General features: G+C 56.4%; 2 protein-coding genes across 4 annotated transcripts; both read left to right on the top strand.

The window, feature by feature from the left end:
* Positions 1-2,797: 2,797 nt before the first annotated feature.
* On the top strand, positions 2,798-5,801 carry CHST3 (carbohydrate sulfotransferase 3). 2 transcript variants are annotated; one of them, XM_063164238.1, is made up of 3 exons: positions 2,798-2,938; positions 3,208-3,401; positions 3,547-5,801. In XM_063164238.1, exons 1-3 carry the CDS (start codon positions 2,798-2,800, stop codon positions 4,778-4,780), a joined length of 1,569 nt encoding a protein of 522 aa, XP_063020308.1. In that variant the 3' UTR covers positions 4,781-5,801. The 2 variants fall into 2 exon arrangements, with proteins under 2 accessions (XP_063020308.1, XP_063020307.1); XM_063164237.1 differs by lacking the exon at positions 2,798-2,938 and having other exon boundaries at positions 3,058-3,401.
* An 8,292-nt stretch (positions 5,802-14,093) lies between these two features.
* On the top strand, positions 14,094-19,257 carry AIFM2 (apoptosis inducing factor mitochondria associated 2). Of its 2 annotated transcripts, none has more exons than XM_063164235.1 (8): positions 14,094-14,281; positions 15,103-15,218; positions 15,877-15,996; positions 16,332-16,424; positions 16,692-16,800; positions 16,985-17,137; positions 17,447-17,647; positions 18,803-19,257. In XM_063164235.1, the coding sequence occupies exons 1-8, from the start codon at positions 14,107-14,109 to the stop codon at positions 18,955-18,957; spliced, it is 1,122 nt and encodes a 373-aa protein (XP_063020305.1). In that variant the 5' UTR covers positions 14,094-14,106; the 3' UTR covers positions 18,958-19,257. The 2 variants fall into 2 exon arrangements, with proteins under 2 accessions (XP_063020305.1, XP_063020306.1); XM_063164236.1 differs by lacking the exon at positions 18,803-19,257 and adding an exon at positions 18,480-18,789.
* Positions 19,258-19,354: the final 97 nt, after the last annotated feature.

Here is a 19,354-nt window from a genome sequence, read left to right as displayed (position 1 = left end):
CAGCAGCTCCAGGGGCAGCGAGCTCAGCTGCAGGTCACTGTGGGCTTCCATGGAGGGATGGATGGGAGTGGATGGGGGCAGGATGGTCAGAAGGATCCCAGGAACTCTTGCACGTGGGTGTTTCATTGCCTGTCTGTGCCCAGAGCTCAGTTGTTGCCTGTTGAGTCACCAGGGGAAAATGTGACTCCATCCAGTCTCAGCCCCAGCTGGCCGCCTCTGGCAGCCACAGGCATCTTTCCTTTCTGCATCTCACCTGGTGGGGGCTCAGGGCAGCCAGAGATGGGGATGGAGAGCCCCAAGGCTTTGTGTAAGACCTTCCCTTTCCCAAAACAGAGCTGAAAGCCCTGCTCTGCTCTGCCAGTCAGTCCTGTGGAATGCCCTGCAGGAGGGTGACAGAGCATCCCTTCCCTCCTTCCTCCCACAGGGTCTCTGCTCCTCTCACCCCTCCTGCACCACCACTGGGAGCATCCATCCCACGAACCAACGTGCTCCAGTGGACTGGAATGGTTTGGTGTCTCCATTACTGTCCAAGTCCTTCCCTCTTGCTGTGGCAAGGTTCAGTTAACTTGCTGGTAGTGATGGATCCCACCTGGGCAGATTTGCATGGCAACAAAATCCCCAACGTCGCGTAAAAAAAGCTCCTTTTCTGAGAAATCCATAAATCTCTGCAATGGGAATCACCGCCGTCCCTGCTGAACTGAAAAGCACTTCCAGCCTGAGGGGAGCAGCATCTGAGCTGTGGGTGCTGCCTTCCCCAGCATCTCAGCTTAGCATTCCTGGAAATTATCCTGCTTTGCTTTGGGACGTGGAGAGCAAGATGAGGCTGCCTGCCAGCCCCAGGGGTGATGTCCATCTGTCTGTCTGCTCACACAGGTGCATTTCCAGGGGCAGACGCTGGCAGGGCACCCTGGGGCGGCAGCAGCAGCATCCCAGTGGCTCTCCCGATCCATCTCATCGCAGCAGAGCCCTGGAGGGGGGCGTGCAGGGACACAGAGCCCCTCTGTTCCCCTCACAAAGGGGCACTTGTGGCTGGCCCAGAGCCCCAGCAGGGCTGAGCCACGGGGCCCCAGCGAGGAAGAGCTTCAGGCTGAGCTTTAGGCTGAGCTTTAGGCTGAGCCAGGCAGCCTCCCCAGGTCACCCTCGTGTCCCCAGCCCCTGAGCTCAGCCCTGACAGGGCCCCGCGGGTCCCAGGAGGGATTTGCAGCCAGTTATTTGTTTAATGACCGGTGTCTGCCCCGGGGCTGTGAATGAGGGTGGTGCCAGCGCTGCCGGACACGGATCTCTGTGTCACCCCTGTGAGTGATTCCTGCTCTGGGGCTCATTTGTGGTCAGGCAGCTGGGGGCATTACAGGGCGAGAACCAAGGGCTGGCTTTGCCCGTGGATTTGTCTGAGGAAGGGCTGATGGCGTCCCCCGTGCGAGGGGACTGTCCCCAGCCCCAGGCCAGGGCAGGGACGCAGATCACCGCCCCCTGGGATGCCACCGCACGCCCAGGACTTTGTGCACTTGATTTTTTTCTCTCGGTTGCCCAAACACTCGGACAAATGCTGTCATCGATGGGGCATGACCGAGGAGGGGGGATGTGAGGGGTGGCTGCTGAAAGGCACCTGCCCTGGCTGCTGGCCTGTCCCCCAGGAGCGGTGTGATGACAAACTAAACTAACAGGGCTGTTAAAAACACACACACACACACGAGCACACACACACACGTGTGCCGGGGATCTCGGTGCTGCTTGCTGAAAGGGGGGACCACTGCGGGAGGGCTCCGGGGCTGCCAGGGCTCTCCAGAGCCCCTGCATCCCACTAAATCCTGAGTTTCCTGGGTGCGTGGGTGTGGATGTCTCTTTTTAGAAGGTTTTGCTGGAAAGGAGATGGCTGGAAGCCAAGCCCCGGGAGCTGAGTGCTTTGCTCGAGCTGGGAAATTCCTGGTCCTCGCACGGAGAGGACTGGGAATCTGACAGGCTGGGTGCTGCCCTGGCCACGGGACACATCCCACCCCTCCTGCCCATGGTCCCTCCTTCCCAGCCGGAGGGGCATTCAGCGAGCAACGCTAAAAAATGCACATTTTGGCCTAAGAAATGCACTTTTTGGCCTAAAAATGCACATTTTGGCCGAGCACGATGCGGAAGAGGCTGCGACGTGATGCAATGCCTGGCAGGGCTTCCTCACTCCACACTCTGATGGAGCTGCAGATGCCAAGGCTTGGCCAGGGCATCCCCCCTCCAGCAAACCCCGGGTCCCCCCAAAGGATGGGGCTCTGCCTGGCTCCCCTCCTTCACCCCAAAAGCAGGGCTGGGATGGGCTGCCCCCTGTGGAGCCCAGCCAAGGCTAAATAGACTTTCCCCGAGTCACTGGAAGTCTGGCCAAGAAAGCGGGACAGGCAAACAGCGTCACCCAGGGCAGGTGGCAGGTGCCAACAAGGCCTAGGGGTGCAAATCTGCACACTGGGGACCTGCCCCAGAGCCTGAAGCAGCGGCTGTGACCCCCAAATCTCCAGCTGGGGGGTGGGTTTGGTGCCACTCAGAGCATTTCCAGCAACGCCCCGATTTGGGCGCTGAAGGAGACGCTGGGGGGGCGGGATTTTTCTGCCAAGTCTCCTGGCTTTGCATCCCACACCAAGCAGCTGCACCATCATTTGGGTTTTTTTTTTTTCTTCTTCCCTTTTTTGGCAAAAGCCTCCCCCGGAGCATTCTACTCCCCAAGGGGGACTGGCGGCAGCAGCAGCAGGGTTTTCCGGCCCGCCGTCGTTCCTGAAAACTCTCTGGGTTTCATTTTCGAGGCTCAGCAGCTGCTGCTGCCATGCTGGGGGGAGGCGGAAGCTGCTCAGCCCCACGCTGGGGCCCTGCAGTGGAGCCTCCAGGCCTCCCCTTTCCAGAGGTCGGGAACCACAACGTGCAGAAGATCCGGATGATCCAGGGGCTCCCTCGCTGGCAGCAGCAGGTTTTTGCCAGCGGGAAGCAGGCAGCTGTCGGCTGGCAGGGATTGGGTTTCAGGGTGGGCAGGGGGAGCTGGTGGGAGCGTGGGAAGGGATCCCGTCGGGCAGATATATTTTGGGAAGGAGGAGGAGCAGCCGATGGGGCATTCAGGCAGCTGCTCCTCATCCGGGGGTGGGGTGGAGCAGCAGGGAGGAGCTTCCACTTTTTTACCACTCTTGTCCAGCCTTTGTCAGCCTCTGACCCTCGCCATGCTGAGCCTTCTTCTCCCCACAGGCAGGGCTGGCCCAGGACACCTTCCCGGCGTGCCGGAGGGAGCTGTGCGCACTCCCCATGGAGATCCGACGCGCTTTGCCCCAGGACGCCCGGGAGCTGCTGCACTGCTTGAAGATGAAGAGCAAGTACGCCATCCTGCTGGTCTTCGTCATCAGCCTCGTCATCATCGAGAAGGAGAACAACTTCATCTCCAGGTAGGCAGTGGGCATCTGAGCCACGCCGAGGTGTGCAGCCCCTCTCCCCCAGTCCTGAGCTCCCATGCAGAGGAGCCCCCCAAGTCCCCTGGTGGGATGCAGGGCGGTGCTGCTGTCCTCCAGGCTGGGCTGGCTCTCCCCACAGGGTGTCGGACAGGCTGAAGCAGTCCCCGCAGGCTCTGGCAGAGGCCAACAGCACGGAGCTCAGCCCAGCAGCAGCCAAGAACGGCTCGCTGGCCTCGCTGCAGGAGCTGGACGCTGCCTTCTCCCAGCTGAGGTCCCACCTGTACAACATCACCCTGCAGCTGGCAGGTGACCCCGGGGACCCCGGGCCGCGGCGGCACGTCCTGCTGATGGCCACCACCCGCACTGGCTCCTCCTTTGTCGGCGAGTTCTTCAACCAGCAGGGCAGCATCTTCTACCTCTTTGAGCCCCTCTGGCACGTCGAGAAGACGGTGAACTTCCTGCCGGGGGGAGCCAGCGCGGTGGGCTCGGCCTTGGTTTACCGAGACGTGCTCAAGCAGCTCCTCCTCTGCGACCTCTACATCCTAGAGAACTTCATCTCCCCGGTTCCCGAGGGCCACCTGACGCCCTTCTTGTTCCGGCGGGGCTCCAGCCACTCGCTGTGCGAGGAGCCCGTCTGCACGCCCAGCACCAAGAAGGTCTTTGAGAAGTACTACTGCAAGAACCGCCGCTGCGGGCCCCTCAACATCACGCTGGCGGCCGAGGCGTGCCGGCGCAAGCAGCACGTGGCGCTGAAGACGGTGCGCATCCGGCAGCTGGAGTTCCTGCAGCCGCTGGTGGAGGACCCCCGGCTGGACCTGCGCATCATCCAGCTGGTGCGCGACCCCCGCGCCGTCCTGGCCTCGCGCATGGTGGCCTTCTCGGGCAAGTACGAGACCTGGAAGAAGTGGGCGTCGGAAGGGGAGGCCCCGCTGCGCGAGGAGGAGGTGCAGCGGCTGCGGGGCAACTGCGAGAGCATCCGCGTGTCGGCGGAGCTGGGGCTGCGGCGGCCGCGCTGGCTGCGGGGCCGCTACATGCTGGTGCGCTACGAGGACGTGGCGCGGGCGCCGCTGCAGAAGGCGCGGGAGATGTTCCGCTTCGCCGGGCTGCCGCTCACCCGCCAGGTGGAGGAGTGGATCGGCAGGAACACGCAGGCTCCCCCCGACGGCAACGGCGTCTACTCCACGTGCAAGAACTCCTCGGAGCAGTTCGACAAGTGGCGCTTCGGCATGCCCTTCAAGCTGGCGCAGGTGGTGCAGGACGCCTGCGGCCCGGCCATGCGGCTCTTTGGCTACAAGCTGGCCGGCAGCCCCGCGGCGCTGGCCAACCGCTCCTTCAGCCTGCTGGAGGAGGCACAGCCCGCCTGGGTCACGTAGCAGGACAGGGTCACGGTGGCGGGGCGGAACGAGGGGCGGCGGCCGTGCTCCCGGCCGGTCCGGAGGCGACCTGGGGGTCCCTGCTCCCAAAAATGCTCCAGGTGGCAGCCCCAGGAGCCGGAGCGTCTTGGCAGAGCTGGCCCCAGGGTCCTGCAGAGCCTGAATTGCTCAGTTTCTCCGGGAATGGGGAAATGGTGAGGGTGAGGGGAGGTGGGGTCGGCAGCAGGGCCACCTGCCCAGCTCGGGAGCTGCACTGAGGAGGAGGAGGGTGATGGCAAGCAGAGGGACCAAGCACCTCTGCCTTGCCACCCCCCATTGCCAGCTGGGACGGGGCAAGGACAAAATCCCTGTGGTGTCAGCAAGCGCCCAGAGACCTTCTTGGTTTAGTGCCTTCATTCACCAGCAGAGACTGGAAACTGCCCACAGAGCCCTGCATGGCGCTTGGGCTACGACAAAATGAGGTGACTATGGTTTGGTGCTCTTCAAACTTGGTTTTGGAGGTTTGGGTTTATTTCCTTTTTTCCCTGTGTATTTGCATACCGGGTGAATTTATTTATTTATTATAATGTGAAAAGGAGGGGGACCTGGTGAAGGAGCTAAGCCCAAAAGTCAGAGCAGCACAAGGTGCCACAAAGGGAGACATGCAGAACAGAGGTCACCTTTTAGCTGGAGACCACCACGTGTCCTTCTGTATGATCTCAGGAGAGCCCCGGACACTGACTGGCTGTAACCCTCCCAGCCCCCGTGTGGCAGCGACTGCAAACTTCTGAGGGGGTGCTGAAAGACGGCCAGACTTATCTGATCAAAAACAAAGCCACAGCACAGAGTCCCCTGTCTCCTCAGTATTTGTGGGTGTCCCCTGCCCAGGGGAGCCCCAAAAACAAGTGCTAACAGCACCGATGGGTGGCCATACCCGGTAGAGGCCCAGGGAGTTCCAGGGTGTTTGCCGTTTGCAGATGTTGACCCAGCGCCAAGCTGCTCCCTCCAATTCACATTTCATGAATTAAAATGCCTATTTTTAGCCCTCTTTGTATCTCATTCTTTTTCTCCCCCAGATATTTTGGGTAATGGCAGCCACCTGAGGGAGAAGTGAAGCATTTTGGTGGAGAGTGGCTTGCCAGCGAGCCCTGAGGGGTGCCGGCAGCCGCACGTCCCCTTCTCCCCAACTAGAGCTGTTGGCCAAAAGCAAAAATAAATAAATGAAAGGAGGCGGCAGCCGGCCACAGCTGGGCTGAGCTTTGCCGGCCGGGAGGAACGTGCTGGGGCTCCGGAGCAGGGCTGGGCTGGGCTGGGCTGAGCTCACAAAAGCCGCGTTTTTGACCCAAGAGGGAGAACAGAGGCGGCATTGAGGAGCGCGGGGCCGGCCGGCGGGGAGCGCAGCACCGGAGCCCCGGGCAGCCATCCATCCACCCGGGGAGCTTTTCCGAGCAGGGCAGGGCAGCACCAGGCTTCAAGGTGTGATTTCAGAGCGCTCGGTGCCAGCTGGATGGGGAAAGGACACAAAAGTGTCCACAAAAGTGGAGATTTTTGGCATACCCTCATCGCTTATGGGCGATGGAGAGCGCCAGCCTCCTCCCCGCCTCACACGCAGCTCTCAGCATCACAAGCAGCCCCGGGGCTGCTGAGTGAATCGGGTTTTGTTTGGAGGCTTCCTGCTGGGAAAGCAGCAGGGTCACGGAGGGCAGATGGATATTCCGCAGCTGCGCGCTGGGAAAAGCCCACAGAGCTCAGCCAGCATCAGGGGGAACGCGCTTGGTCCTGTAAATGCCTCTGGGAAAGCACCATTGGGTTGGCTTTTGCAGACAAAATCATTTTAGGGTAATTGTCTGTGAAACAGCAGGAGGGGTGGGTAGCTACTGAGCTGCCACAGCCGAAGAGGGGACATTGGAGAGTGGCCAGCGTCCCCCTCCCATCCCACCGTGGGTGATGGTGCTTGGGGGCTCAGAGAGTGGGTCCAGGGGGAAAGGACAGTCAAATCCAGGAGCATGGAAAACAAGTGGTGAGGGAAGCAGGAGCTGGGCTGAGCCAAGGCCAGAGAACAGAACAGACAAGAACAGATAAGAACAGGTAAGAACAGATAGACTGGGTTGGAAGAGAGCTCCAAGACTGAGTGCAACCCAGCCCCAACACCTCAACTAAACCAGTGCCACATCCAGTCTTTTTTTAAACATACCCAGGGATGGTGACTCCACCATCTTCCTGGTCACACCATTCCAGAACTTTATCACTTTTTCTGTAAAAACCTTTTTCCTAATATCCAACCTATATTTCCCTTGGTGCAGGTGGAGTCTGTGTGCTCTGTTTCTGTCAGTGCTGCCTGAGAAAGAGCCCAGCCCCAGCTGGGCACAGGCACCTTTCAGGGAGCTGTAGAGAGTGGTAAGGTCACCTCTGAGTCTCCTTTTCTCCAGCCTAAACACCCCCAGTTGTCTCAGTGGTTCCTCACTTGTGTTCCCAGCCCCTCTCCAGCCTCGTTGCCTCCTCTGGATGTGCTCAAGCATCCCAAGGTCCATCCCAAACTGAGGGACCAGAACTGGACACAGCACTTGAGGCGTGGCCTCAGCAGTGCCAGGTACAGGGGAAGAATGGAAGAATGGAAGAATGGAAGAACGCCCTCGCTGCTCCTGCTGGCCACACCATTCTGGAGGGGACGGTGACTGCCGCCCGTTTTTACCTGCGCTGTCTGCGCCCCTCTGCTCCAGCCCTCACCGCCAGCCAAGCATAAGCAATTGTTCCTGGCCGCCCTCCAGCTTCCCGTCAGAACCGTCACAGGACAGGGAGAAAACATGAAAACATGCTCCCGAAGCATGCAGATTTCCGCGGGGCTAATTGCTGCCATTAAACCCCCGGCTCCAGGCGCATTGGGAAGCCGCAGGGGACGCGGCTCCTCCGAGGCTGGAGCGGCTGAACTCCCCCTGAGCTGCTGGGGAGCTTTGTGCCCCCTCACAAAGAGGGGCCTCCTGCTCAGCCTGCTCTGGCTCAGCCTTGCCCGGCTCTTTGGACGATTTGGGAGGGCAGGCACGGATTGGGAAAGTCATAGTAAGAGACTGCCTTAGAGCAAGGACATACCTGCATCCAGACACACCATGCAGGAAGGCCACAACAGGAGCTGCAATGGATGCAGCCTCACCCTTTCTCACAGACAACAGTGCCAAAAAACCCACCAAAAAACAAACAATCCGCTTTTCAAAAGATCTAAGCTTTCTGAAATAAAGCAGTACTAAAGCTTGGTTTAAAATATGGAAATAAGACAAACCCCACCTGCAGCTGTACTGCCTCCAGGCTCACCTCTCAGCCTGCTGCAGCTGTGCTTTGGGGGGAATTTGGGAACATCGGGGTGATGCTAATTAGCACCAGAGAGACCTTTTTCACAAGGCCAGAACAGTGAGGGGACATGTGTCCCGTGGGACAGGGCCACCAGCCAAAGCTGCTGCTCCTTGGGGTCACTGCAGATGATGTAGCACCGGTGACAGCTTTAACAAATAATGGATGTCCTGTTCCCCTCTCAGTGGGATCCTTCTGGGAAATGATTCCCTCTCACTGGTCTAATCTGGAGTTGACTTTGGACAGCAGGTACATCCTGCTGCTTCTCTGCTTCCCTCTCAGAGCTGCCTGGGGCCATGCTGGCATGGCTGGGCTTGCCTTGGAGAGGCACTCCTTGAGGCAGAAGCTCTTGGTAAGCCAAGTAAGGGAGCGGTGAAGTCTCTGAAATGCCACCTTAGATGCCCTGCAGTTTAACACCCAGGTGGCCCTACTGGGCCATGAAGCCAAGGCACCAGGCAGGTCCACAGAAATCCACAAAAAGGCCTTTTTCCAGCCTGACATGAGGTTTCTCCCAAACAGCAGGAGTGGTGGCTGCTGTGCTGGCTGTGCTGACCTCCCATAGCCTTCTCCTCACTTGTTGCAGCTCCATTTAATGGGATAGGATGAGCTAATCCCCCGTCTCCTCACAGCCCTGTTGGAGGGGATTTCTGCACAGGGGCTGGAGCCAAGGAAATCCATCACACCAGCAATGCCCTCACCAACCCTCACAGGCTTCTGCTGGAGGCCAAATCAACCCTTTCCTTCCCTCCATCGTGGGGCTTGGTGTGGTCCTTGCAGGGAGCTGGTGCGTGGCTCCAGCTGCACCATCCAAACACCAGGTCAGAGGGGAGATCCGTGGGCCAGTGAGGGGCCACAAGGGCTGCAGCACGTGTGGACCTTTCAGCACTAAATGACAACCTTGTTTTCTGTTGTGTTTTTCTAAGAGACTGCACGCCTGACCAGACTGCATTTCTTGGTCTGCATCCCATATTTATCCTGTAATTACACCTTTGGACAAAGGCTGTCTGTCTGTGAGGCCCATTTTTTTCAGGACACAGTTTTATTCTATGCTCTGCTTTCACTGTAATGAAATCTGGGGGGCAAGGGGAAGAAAACTCCTGACATCAGGAGTGAAAGCTGTTCTTTCTCAAAAGCTGCTCCAAGAGCAAAGGAGCATGCACAAGCCTTCTCCTTTTTCCCAAAGAAACCCCAGCCACTGACATCCTTTATGCTTCTCTGCCACCCCACAGGGATTAATACCACAAACCATGTTATCCCATAAAAGAGAGTTGCCACCACACTGTCAATCTCTGGGCTGTGTTGGAGAAGCCAGAGAATTTCCAAGGAGCTCTCTGAAATCCTTAGAGCCAGGCAGCTGACATGAATAAAGCTGATAAAGTTTCTTGTTGGCACCTGCCTGGATCACATCACAAAAAGGGATGAATTCCCACAAAATGGCATTCCTGTAAAATTCCCAGCGTCTGCTACATGCTTGGCTCTGGAGGGGTAGGAAAGATCAGCACGGCACAAAACCCAAAGGCAGGAGCTGTCTGAGCTGGGGTTTCCTCCAAGGGGAAGGACTTGCTTGCTCCCTGCCCACCCCATGCCAGGGGCTGACATGAGCCTGGCCACGCCATCTCCCCAAAAGCTGCCTTGGTTTGAGCCCACATTTGTAGGTGGTGATGGCATCACAGCCCCCTGAGCCTGGCCACCCCCATTTCCCCAAAAGCTGCCTTGGGTTGAGCCCACATTTGTAGGTGTGATGGCACCACAGCACCCTGAGCCTGGCAAACTCCTCCTGCTGTATTGGGCAGGAAAAGAGGAGCTGGGCAGCACCTTGGCACAGAGCACGCTGTGATGCCAGCAAAAAAGAGAACAGCTTTGTGCAACCCTATCCTGGGGTGGGATGGAGGGAGATCCCAGCTCCCCATGGCTCTTCTCATGGACACAAAGACCATTTCATTGCAGAGACCCTTGCATTTCACCCTTGGGGTTTTCCCACCCTTTTCTGGATGGGATCTGTGACCAATTTATGGGCTGGCATGTACAGAGATGCTGCCTATAAATACACATCACTGGTCCAGCCTGACCAAAACAGGGTGATTTTGGTGCTGCTATCCATGGGAAGCAGCTTGTCTCCTCAAGGCACTGAAAAACTGAAAATGAAAAATGAGGTTTGTCAGGGAGAGAATAAATGTAAGTGGAACCTTGTTGATTTCTGCTAAAAGTAGATTTTTATGTATAAGGCATAAAATAGCCGGTGTTGATGTTTTAAAAGCAGCCAGGAGCTGTCTGAATTGGTTTTTCCAGGTGATTCCTTGCCCTGAACAGACACAATTCAGCTTGGCTGAAGCAGAGCTCCCTGAGGCACGGGGGGCAGCCAGCTCACCCAGGCAAAATGGGGAGCTGTGGGGCAGGGATGGACCAGGCAGTTTGTTCAGAGCAATCCCTCACCCCTGGGAGACTCAAAACCCTCCTTTCCCTGCAGCAAAGCCCCCAGGGGCACAGCCAGGGAGCTGCAGCCACCCTGGTGCCACTGGGGCTGTCACAGGACGCTGTGCAGGACACGTCTGTGGGCAGAGGGAACGTGGTGTGTGAGGCTGCTGATACAGGAGAGGTTTGGGGCTTTGCAGAGATGGCTGTGAGCCAGAAAGGGTCTCCAGCAGCTCAGGCTTGGCAGGGGAGGATGGGCCCTTCAGCCTGGCCCAGATGGAGAGCTGCTCCCTAGAGGAGGGTGAAGGGAGGAATGTTATCCCTCTTCCAGGTTATTGCAAAGTCAGGGAGGCCAAACTGCCCTGATGGACAGGGAGGGCAGGACAAAGAGGCAGAGGCTCACAGGGATTTGGGCCAGTGCAGAGCAGGGGCACTTGTGGCATCCTAAAGTCTCCCCACACAGCACTGTTCTACCCATCCATGGATTAACCACCCTCAGAGGGATGTCTCAGCTCTGGATGATGGATTACACCTGGTGAGGACTCTCCCATTTCCCCATGCTGCCTGTCTCAGAGTGGCAAACTGGGGCAAGACCATCTCCCAGAGCCCCTTCCCTGCACCTTCTCCCCCTGCCATCCTGCAGGGAGCATTTGGTCCTTGGGGCAGCTGTGAGGAAAAGTCCAGGGAGCCTGAAACAGGACAGGACAGGACAGGGCAATCCCTGCCCCACCAACCACCAGCAGGAGAAAAAGCCTCTCTCTGAGGCTGCTGAACTTTCCAGCACCTGTGTGCACCCAGCTGGAGAAGTATCATCCAAACGTCCCACCTGCCAAACCTGAGCCCCGACCTGCACACTGAGTGCTCCCACTGGCCTCAGCTTTGGGCATTCTGAGTTCCTTCCTGCTTGCCTGGAGTTGGGAGTGAGGTTTCCACAAAGGCCCCTTTTACCCTCCCTGTTTGCTTTGGGCACTCTTTTTGCCAGTAACATTTTCTTGTTTGTTGGTGCATCTCCAACTCACTGGCCCAGAAGATTTTTCCTCCTTTTTTTGAAAGGCCGCCCTGATGTTCTGTTATCCTACTGGGTTCACCTGAAGGTAGCCCTCGTGTACACCTGGAGGGGGAAAACATCAGGTGACAGGGGAAATTTACAGAGCACTGCTGGAGCAATGGATTGCTCCCAGCAGTGGATATGTGCTGTAAAATACAGGAAAATTCCTTTCATGAAAAGCCCAAAACTGCCTCTGGAAAAGACACAGCTGGGCACAAAGGTGCAGAGGAAAGGGGACAGGAAAGCAGACTTTGGGAAGTGGCAACTCATCCTCAGCATCCTCATCTGCTAGGAATGGGCCTTTGATCCAGCTCTGCTCTGGGAAGATGAAACCACAAGGAAGTTATGCAGGTAAGGAGAGCCCTGCCCCAACCAGGATGGTTTCACACACAAGGGGTGCCAAGCAAGCCTGACCGTGTAATTTTACACAAGAGTTTAAACCCCAGGTTTAAATTGCAGAGTTCATCCCTTTAGAAATGGAGGTGGGTTTGATTTTTCACAATTTTTGCACTCAAGTGTGCTTTCCCAAAACCAGCCATTGCCAGGCTCTTCCAGCAGCCTCCTCACACAGGTACCATGCCAGTTCCAGGAGGAAAGACACCGGCAGACCTGGAGCACTGCTACCCTGGGGGTATGCCTGTGTACCCCACCTGTCTGCAGCCTCCCTTCAGCGAGCTGTAGAGAGCAATGAGGTCACCTCTGAGCCTCCTCTTCTCCGGGCTGAACAGCCCCAGCTCCTTCAAAGGTTCCTCGCAGGGTTTGTGTCCCCACGGCCGAGCTGGCTGCACCCTCTGGCGGCAATCCTGAGTCCAGGCCCTGCTTTTCCCGGAAAATTCCTTCTCGTCGGCCACCCCCGAGGCTGGAGGGTGTTGTGCTGGGAGGGAGTTTCGGCACCTCTGAGGAGCAGGGCGGGGGCAGGGAGCGTGGGAGCAGCTCTGCCAGCTCACAGCGCACAGCAGTGTGTGCAGCAGCTATTTTTATCCATTTTTATCCACAGGGCCAGCAGCTATATTTATCCAGAATGCCACAGGAGCTGAACATCTTCGGGGCAGCTTCTGTGCTGGAGAAGAACACGATCTGGATGTCCTTTAGAAAATAAATGGAACTGGCCCTTTCCTGCACCCCGTACTCGCCTTCTCCTGGGCCCTTTGCCACCTCCTCAGCCCTTCCCTCTTTATGTTCCACTGTCTCCACCGTGCTGACGTCCCTGCCCGTGGTGGGAAGGTCAGAACCAGATGGCCTCTAAGGTCTCATCCTACCCAAACCTTTCACAGATTTTGTGATCTTCTCTCCTGCACAGCCATGTCTGGGCTCCCTTTCCTGCTCCACTCAGAGCAGATACATGTTTTCTGTGTTTACGTTGAACATCAGGAGGAATTTCCTTACAGTTAGGGTGATTAGACATTGGAATGAACTGCCCAGAGAAGCGGTGGATTCACCATTCCTGGAGGTGTTTAAGGAAAGACTGAGTGCCTGGTCTGGTTAACATGGTGCTGGTTTGCTCATAGGTTGGATTCGATGATCTCAGAGTTATTTTCCTAATTGTTTCTGTAATTATGTAATCTTAATTTCTCTCTCCGAAAGGTTGTTTCTTCGGGTGGAGTGGGCCACTCTCCATCTCCCAGCCTTGTGAAGTTCAGAGCAGAGCCCTCAGTGTGTAAAACCCTGAGTCCCTTCTCGTGGGGGATGCAGGCGGGGGTGCTTAGGGCAGGTGAAGCGCTCTGCGCTCGGGACACGCTGCTTGCCTGGCAGGAACCATTCCCTGCCCGTGGCTCTCCTGCCTGCCGGGCCCTGCCAGCCCCGGGTGCCGGGACACGCAATCCCCGGCCTCAGGGCTCTGACAGCACCGGGTGCCGGGCTTAAGGCTCTGCAAGCCCCGGCCTCAGGGCTCTGCCAGCCCCGGGCTCCGGGCTCTGCCAGCCCCGGGTGCCGGGCCCCGCAAGCCCCGGCCTCAGGGCCCTGCCAGCCCCGGGTGCCGGGCCCCGCAAGCCCCGGCCTCAGGGCTCTGCCAGCTCCGGGCTCCGGGCCCCGCAATCCCCGGCCTCAGGGCCCTGCCAGCTCCGGGCTCCGGGCCCCGCAATCCCCGGCCTCAGGGCCCTGCCAGCTCCGGGCTCCGGGCCCCGCAATCCCCGGCCTCAGGGCCCTGCCAGCCCCGGGCTCCGGGCCCCGCAAGCCCCGGCCTCAGGGCTCTGCCAGCTCCGGGCTCCGGGCCCCGCAATCCCCGGCCTCAGGCCTCTGCCAGCCCCAGGTGCCCGGCTCAGGGCACCGCCAGCCCCGGGTGCCCGGCTTAGGGCTCTCCAAGCCCCGGCTGCCGGGCCCCGCCAGCCCTGGCCTCACGGCTCAGGGCTCTGCAAGCCGTGGGTGCCGGGCTCAGCCAGCCCCGGGTGCCGGCCTCAGGCCTCTGCCAGCCGGGGGCACCGGGCTCATAGCTCTGCCAGCTCCCCGGCTCAGCGCCCAGAGCCCGGCTCCGCCCGCGGCCCCGCCCGGGGAGGCCGAGCCGGCCCGGCCCGGCCCCCTTGCCTGCCCCGCCGGAGCCGCGCTGGCCATGGGCGCCCGGCTGTCCCTGGACGAGTCCGTGCGGGTCGTGGTGGTCGGGGGCGGCTTCGGAGGGACGGCGGCCGCCAGCCTGCTCCAGTCCTGGGCCGTCCCCTTCGTGCTGGTGGACGTGAGAGATGCTTTCCATCACAACGTGGCCGCGCTCCGGGCCGCCGTGGAGAGCGGTAAGGGCTCGGGCAGCCCCCCTGTCCCACCGGCACCTGCGCAGGGACGCGGGGAGCGGCAGGGAACGCGGGCTCGCACCGCCTCCTCCGCCCTGCGATGGTGAAAGAGCTGATGTTTTCCATCTGGAAAACAAATGCTTGGCACCGGGAGGACCCACAGCCCGTCTGTGGTTAAGCTAATTGCACATCAGCTGGGAAAACTGACTAAAAACTGCTCAGACCATCTCTCTTCCTCCCTGCCCTTCCTCTCCCCATCCCCCTTTATTTTATTTTTTATTTCAAGAGTTTAGAAGGTGACTAAGCTAAAAGCAAGAGCTGCTGGAAGGGGTGAGTCAATCGCTTTCTGTCCCTGGCCCTTGAAATGTGGAGCAGTGAGGCCTTGGATGATAAAACCCTGCAGAGAGGTGCTCAGGCTTGTCTGGGCCCTCCCCATTAGTCCAGTCACTGGGGAATTCAGGAATTTGAGGCTGGAACAAGCATCAAAACGACAGCAAAAGTTTGGTCTGAGAGGCAGATTGCATGAAAAAAGCCTCTGACACTGAGCCAGAAACTGCCAGGACCACAGAAACAGTAATTGGTGAACCAGTACAGGAGATATGAGGAGCAGACACAAAGCAATCTAGCCAAGAGTATCATCTGATCTGAGGCCAAGTCCTGAAGCTCCTTGCTGGGCAGAGATAACACCCAGCAGAAGCTCAGCCCACAGTCCCAGATATTTGCCATGCCTTTGTCTGAGCAAGGACAGCATGATGGGAGAAGAGAAGAGGGGGTGGTTAGCATCCAGAGAAGGAGAGCTCTCCCATTGTCTCCTCTTCCCACAGGCTTTGCCAAGAAGACTTTCATCTCCTACTCGGTCACCTTTGGGGACAGCTTCCGACAAGGCAAGGTGGTGGCCATAGACCCCGAGAGGCAGCAAGTGGTGCTCAGTGATGGTGAGGTGAGTGTTGCAATGCCCTGGCTGCCTCACGGGGTCACCTGCTAGTGCGGGCAGCCAGCCCTCAGCAGGGCGTGTTCCATCCTCCTGCACAACTTGGCATCTTTTCCTGCTCAGCCCCATCCCTTCCAGCCCAGCTAAGTGGCCTTCAGCTGTGCTGGGATGTAGGTGTGCAGTAAATACCCAACCCCTTCTCCTGCTCAGCTGAGCTTTTATTATTAGAGCTGGATTTAGAGCTCAACAATTAAACCTGGGGCTCAGATCCTTATTTAACTGCAGGAAGAGCCAAGAGCAGCAGCATCAATCACACTTTTCAGCCAGAGCATCTCACCTCTGTTCAGGAGAGAAGTTATTCTCTGGAACCAGCTGTGAGTGTCCACCATAAATATCAGGTTATTCCCTGTAAATTTGGGGTAATTTCCTTAAAGCTCTCAACTCACCTGAATGGTGCTTAGCTCAGACCTTGAGGAACAGTTACTTGGTGTGAACCTGGCCTGTGCCTCTTCCTAAAGTCACTTCCTGACAGTGACAAGTACTTGCCTGGTTACCAGCAAGGGATGGAGATGAGGGAATGAGTGACTAACACCTAGGAGGCCAGCACTGCGTTCTAGGCTCTGTTTTTAAGAGGTCTAATATCCCATTCTACCTTCTGCCCTGCCAGGAGCTTCACTACTCCCATCTCATTCTTGCAACAGGCAGTGATGGGCCATTCCCTGGGAAGTTCAACCAAGTCATTGGCATGGAAAGTGCCATCCAGACCTATGAGGACATGGTGAAAGAGGTGAGGAATCCACTCTTAGGAAATGCTGCCTGCCTTTGTTCAGCCTCCCTGTCCCAGATACCACTGTGGCAATCTGGAGCCACCTGTGTCTAAGAGAAAGGGAACAGGGAGCAGCCAGGACAAGGAGCTCATCCTGGCTTCTCCAGCAGAAGGGGAAACCTGAAAGGGGTAGGCAGGAAGAGAGCACAGGGCACTCCTCTGTTGTTGCCTCTTCATGGGCTAAGAGGTTTATTGCTGTTGGGCCTGTGCTGTGTCCCAGAATGTTCATGGAGTGACTGAAGGTGTCTGCTTCCTGCCCTTTGCAGTTCTCTTGCAACACAAATTTTCTCTTGAAGGTTGAGAAATCTCAGCGCATCCTGGTGGTGGGAGGTGGTGCTGCTGGAGTGGAGATGGCTGCCGAGATCAAAACAGAGTACCCAGACAAAGAGGTGGGAACATCTCCATCACAATAATTGCATCCTGGTTCTGCTACTGTTCCGTGGTGCTGCTGCTGGAGGCACCTGAGATGACTGCACACCTGGTTGCTGAGCCTATAGCCAGCCACCAGCCAGGACTGTGGCACTGGGTGCCCCTTCCTGACTTGTTCTTGCAGGGATCAGTTAGGGTGGAGGGAGGCGAGCTGTAGCTGCTCCCACCTTGCACACGGGAGTCCTGTTCTGTTCCCGTGTCCCCATTTGCTGTTTTGTCCCCAACAGGTCACTCTCATTCACTCAAAAACTGCACTGGCTGACGTGGAGCTGCTGCCCAGTGTCCGTCAGGTGGTGAAAGAGATTCTCCTCAGGAAAGGAGTCCGGCTGCTGTTAGGTATGTCCTTAACAATGCCTCTGAATACCTACAGGCTGCTCTTCCTTTAGCCAAAGCATCTCCTGATGTCCTCTTTCTGACTTTTTTTGGTTACACATGGCTCCCCTGAATTCCTGTTCCTCTGGGTTAGCTGGAAACCACAGCCTGGCAAAGGTTTGTGACCCAGGGCTCTCTGTTGCAACAGGTGAAAAGGTCAGCGACATAGAAAACCTCAGGCCAAACCAGTTCCAGAAGGACATGGTAGTGAGGACAGAGAGGGGCACTGAGGTGGTTGTTGACATGGTGGTGCTGTGCACAGGGATAAAGATTAACTCTTCTGCATATGCTGCTGCATTTGGTAAGTGGAAAAACCCAAACCATGGTGTGGGGAGAAGCAGCAGTTCTTCAGCGTGTGGTGCCTGAAGGGTGTGAGGTGGGGAACGGACTGTGTACAACCTGCAGGGGTGATTCCACCCAAATATCAAAGGGTGCCTTGCATGAGACTGCAGTGATTAACTACAGCAAGGCAAAAAGCACCCTGACACATAGAAAAGAGGGTGAAAGACAATCCCTCGCTTTGTGTCAATTACATCTGCAGCATTTTGGGGTCTCAGGCCACAAGAAGCAACACAGAGCTGCTTCTAAAAACCTCTGTTTGGCAAAACAGGTGACAATATGGCAGGTAATGGTGCTTTGAAAGTTAACAAGCACCTCCAGGTGGAAGGCTACAAGAACATCTATGCCATTGGGGACTGTGCAGATCTCAAGGAGCCCAAGATGGCCTACCATGCTGGGCTCCATGCCAACGTCGCAGTGACAAACATCATCAACAGCCTGACACAGAAGCCTCTCAAAACCTATGAGCCAGGTAAGGTCAGGGAGGTCAGCTGCAAGGAACAGCTGTCCCAACTCTCATGAGACTCTGAACTCCCTGAATTCACTCTGAAGGAACTCAAAACTGGGGTAATATCAGCTTATAGCTCAGCTTCACATTAGTCCTTGCCAAAGACACAGTGTAGATATTAATTACCTGTGTCAGTCTGCCACACAATGTGTTCTTTCTTCACTTATGTCTTGATACTGGTGGGAGTCTGCTATTCATGAAACTTATTTTCTTTTCTTAAAATTGCTCACTGTCCAATTAAATCTCAGGAGCAAGATGACTTCCCTTTTCCTTCTTTCTCCCCTTAAACTACAGTAAACACACAAACTGAACAATCTGGTCTCAAAAATCTAGCTGGGTAATGGGCACTGATATAAACTTACCAGAACTATGCTGAATGCTGTTCCACATGGGTGCAGGGGAGCTGGACACAACAGTTGTTTTACACCTCTACATGTCCTTTGCAGGATCACCAACATTCCTGCTCTCCATGGGCAGGAATGATGGTGTGGGCCAGGTTCTTGATAAATCTACTGGTGGGAGTCTGCTACTCATGAAACTTCTTTTCTTTTCTTAAAATTGCTCATTGTCCAATTAAATGTCAGGAGCAAGATGACTCCCTTTTCCTTCTTTCTCCCTTAAACTACAACAAACACAAAGTAAACAATCTGGTCTCAAAAATCCAGCTGGGTAATGGGCCTTCTTCTTCATGAGCACTGATGTAAACTTACCAGAACTATGCTGGATGCTGTTCCACGTGGATGCAGGGGAGCTGGACAACAGTTGCTTCACTTACACCTTCACATGTCCTTTGCAGGGTCACTGACATTCCTGCTTTCCATGAGCAGGAATGATGGTGTGGGCCAGGTGAATGTCTTGATAAATCTACTGGTGGGAGTCTGCTATTTATGAAAATTATTTTCTTGAAATTGCTCACTGTCCCATTAAATGTCAGGAGCAAGATGACTCCCTTTTCCTTCTTTCTCCCTTAAACTACAACAAACACAAACTGAACAATCTGGTCTCAAAAATCTAGCTGGGTAATGGGCCTTCTTCTTCATGAGCTTAGCAGAACTATGCTGAGTGCTGTTCCCTGTGGACGCAGGGGAGTTGTTTTACACCTCTACCTCTCCTTTGCAGGGTCACTGACATTCCTGCTGTCCATGGGCAGGGATGATGGTGTGGGCCAGGTGAATGGTTACTATGTGGGACGGCTCCTGGTGACCATTGCCAAGAGCAGGGATCTGTTTGTGTCCAAGAGCTGGAAGAACATGGGGCAGACAATGCCCTCCTGAGAGGAACAATCCAGCAAGGAGAACAGCAGCTGGAACAGGGTGAGAGTGCACTTCTATTGCTTGGACTGGCTGATATTGTCCTCTGCAGCACCTCCTCAGGCCATCTGTCACTGTGACACATAAAAGGGGTGCCTGCCTTGCTGTGAAGGGGAAGGAGGCACTTCCCAAATGAGCTGCACAGAAGTTCCCACGATAAAAACCAGGGAAGAAATGTTTCTTTTACTCCCCCTGCTGAGAGAGCTCTGGGCAATAAGCTTGGCTTACCTTGATTTGTAACAATAAACACTGTGCTTTTCAGAATCTCTGTGGTTTGTTTGTTATGTAGGTTGGGGTTTTTTTTCCCTGGCTTTGTCTATTCTTGCTCTTCTAAGAAGGACCTGATTCTTACAGATCTGGC

The sequence above is a fragment of the Melospiza melodia genome, chromosome 9 (genome assembly GCF_035770615.1).
Source record: "Melospiza melodia melodia isolate bMelMel2 chromosome 9, bMelMel2.pri, whole genome shotgun sequence".
In the NCBI taxonomy this organism is placed as follows: Eukaryota; Metazoa; Chordata; class Aves; order Passeriformes; family Passerellidae; genus Melospiza; species Melospiza melodia.
This window is presented reverse-complemented; position numbering and strand designations above follow the sequence as displayed.

What these genes read in the sequence shown, in the direction of transcription:
- CHST3 (XM_063164238.1), top strand. Translation starts at nt 2,798, where the DNA reads ATGCTGGGGGGAGGCGGAAGCTGCTCAGCCCCACGCTGGGGCCCTGCA. An exon ending in TCCCTCGCTGGCAGCAGCAG is followed by an intron (nt 2,939 to 3,207) that starts GTTTTTGCCAGC and finishes TTCTCCCCACAG; the next exon opens with GCAGGGCTGGCCCAGGACAC. An exon ending in GAGAACAACTTCATCTCCAG is followed by an intron (nt 3,402 to 3,546) that starts GTAGGCAGTGGG and finishes CTCTCCCCACAG; the next exon opens with GGTGTCGGACAGGCTGAAGC.
- AIFM2 (XM_063164235.1), top strand. Translation starts at nt 14,107, where the DNA reads ATGGGCGCCCGGCTGTCCCTGGACGAGTCCGTGCGGGTCGTGGTGGTC. An exon ending in CCGGGCCGCCGTGGAGAGCG is followed by an intron (nt 14,282 to 15,102) that starts GTAAGGGCTCGG and finishes CTCTTCCCACAG; the next exon opens with GCTTTGCCAAGAAGACTTTC. An exon ending in TGGTGCTCAGTGATGGTGAG is followed by an intron (nt 15,219 to 15,876) that starts GTGAGTGTTGCA and finishes CTGCCCTGCCAG; the next exon opens with GAGCTTCACTACTCCCATCT.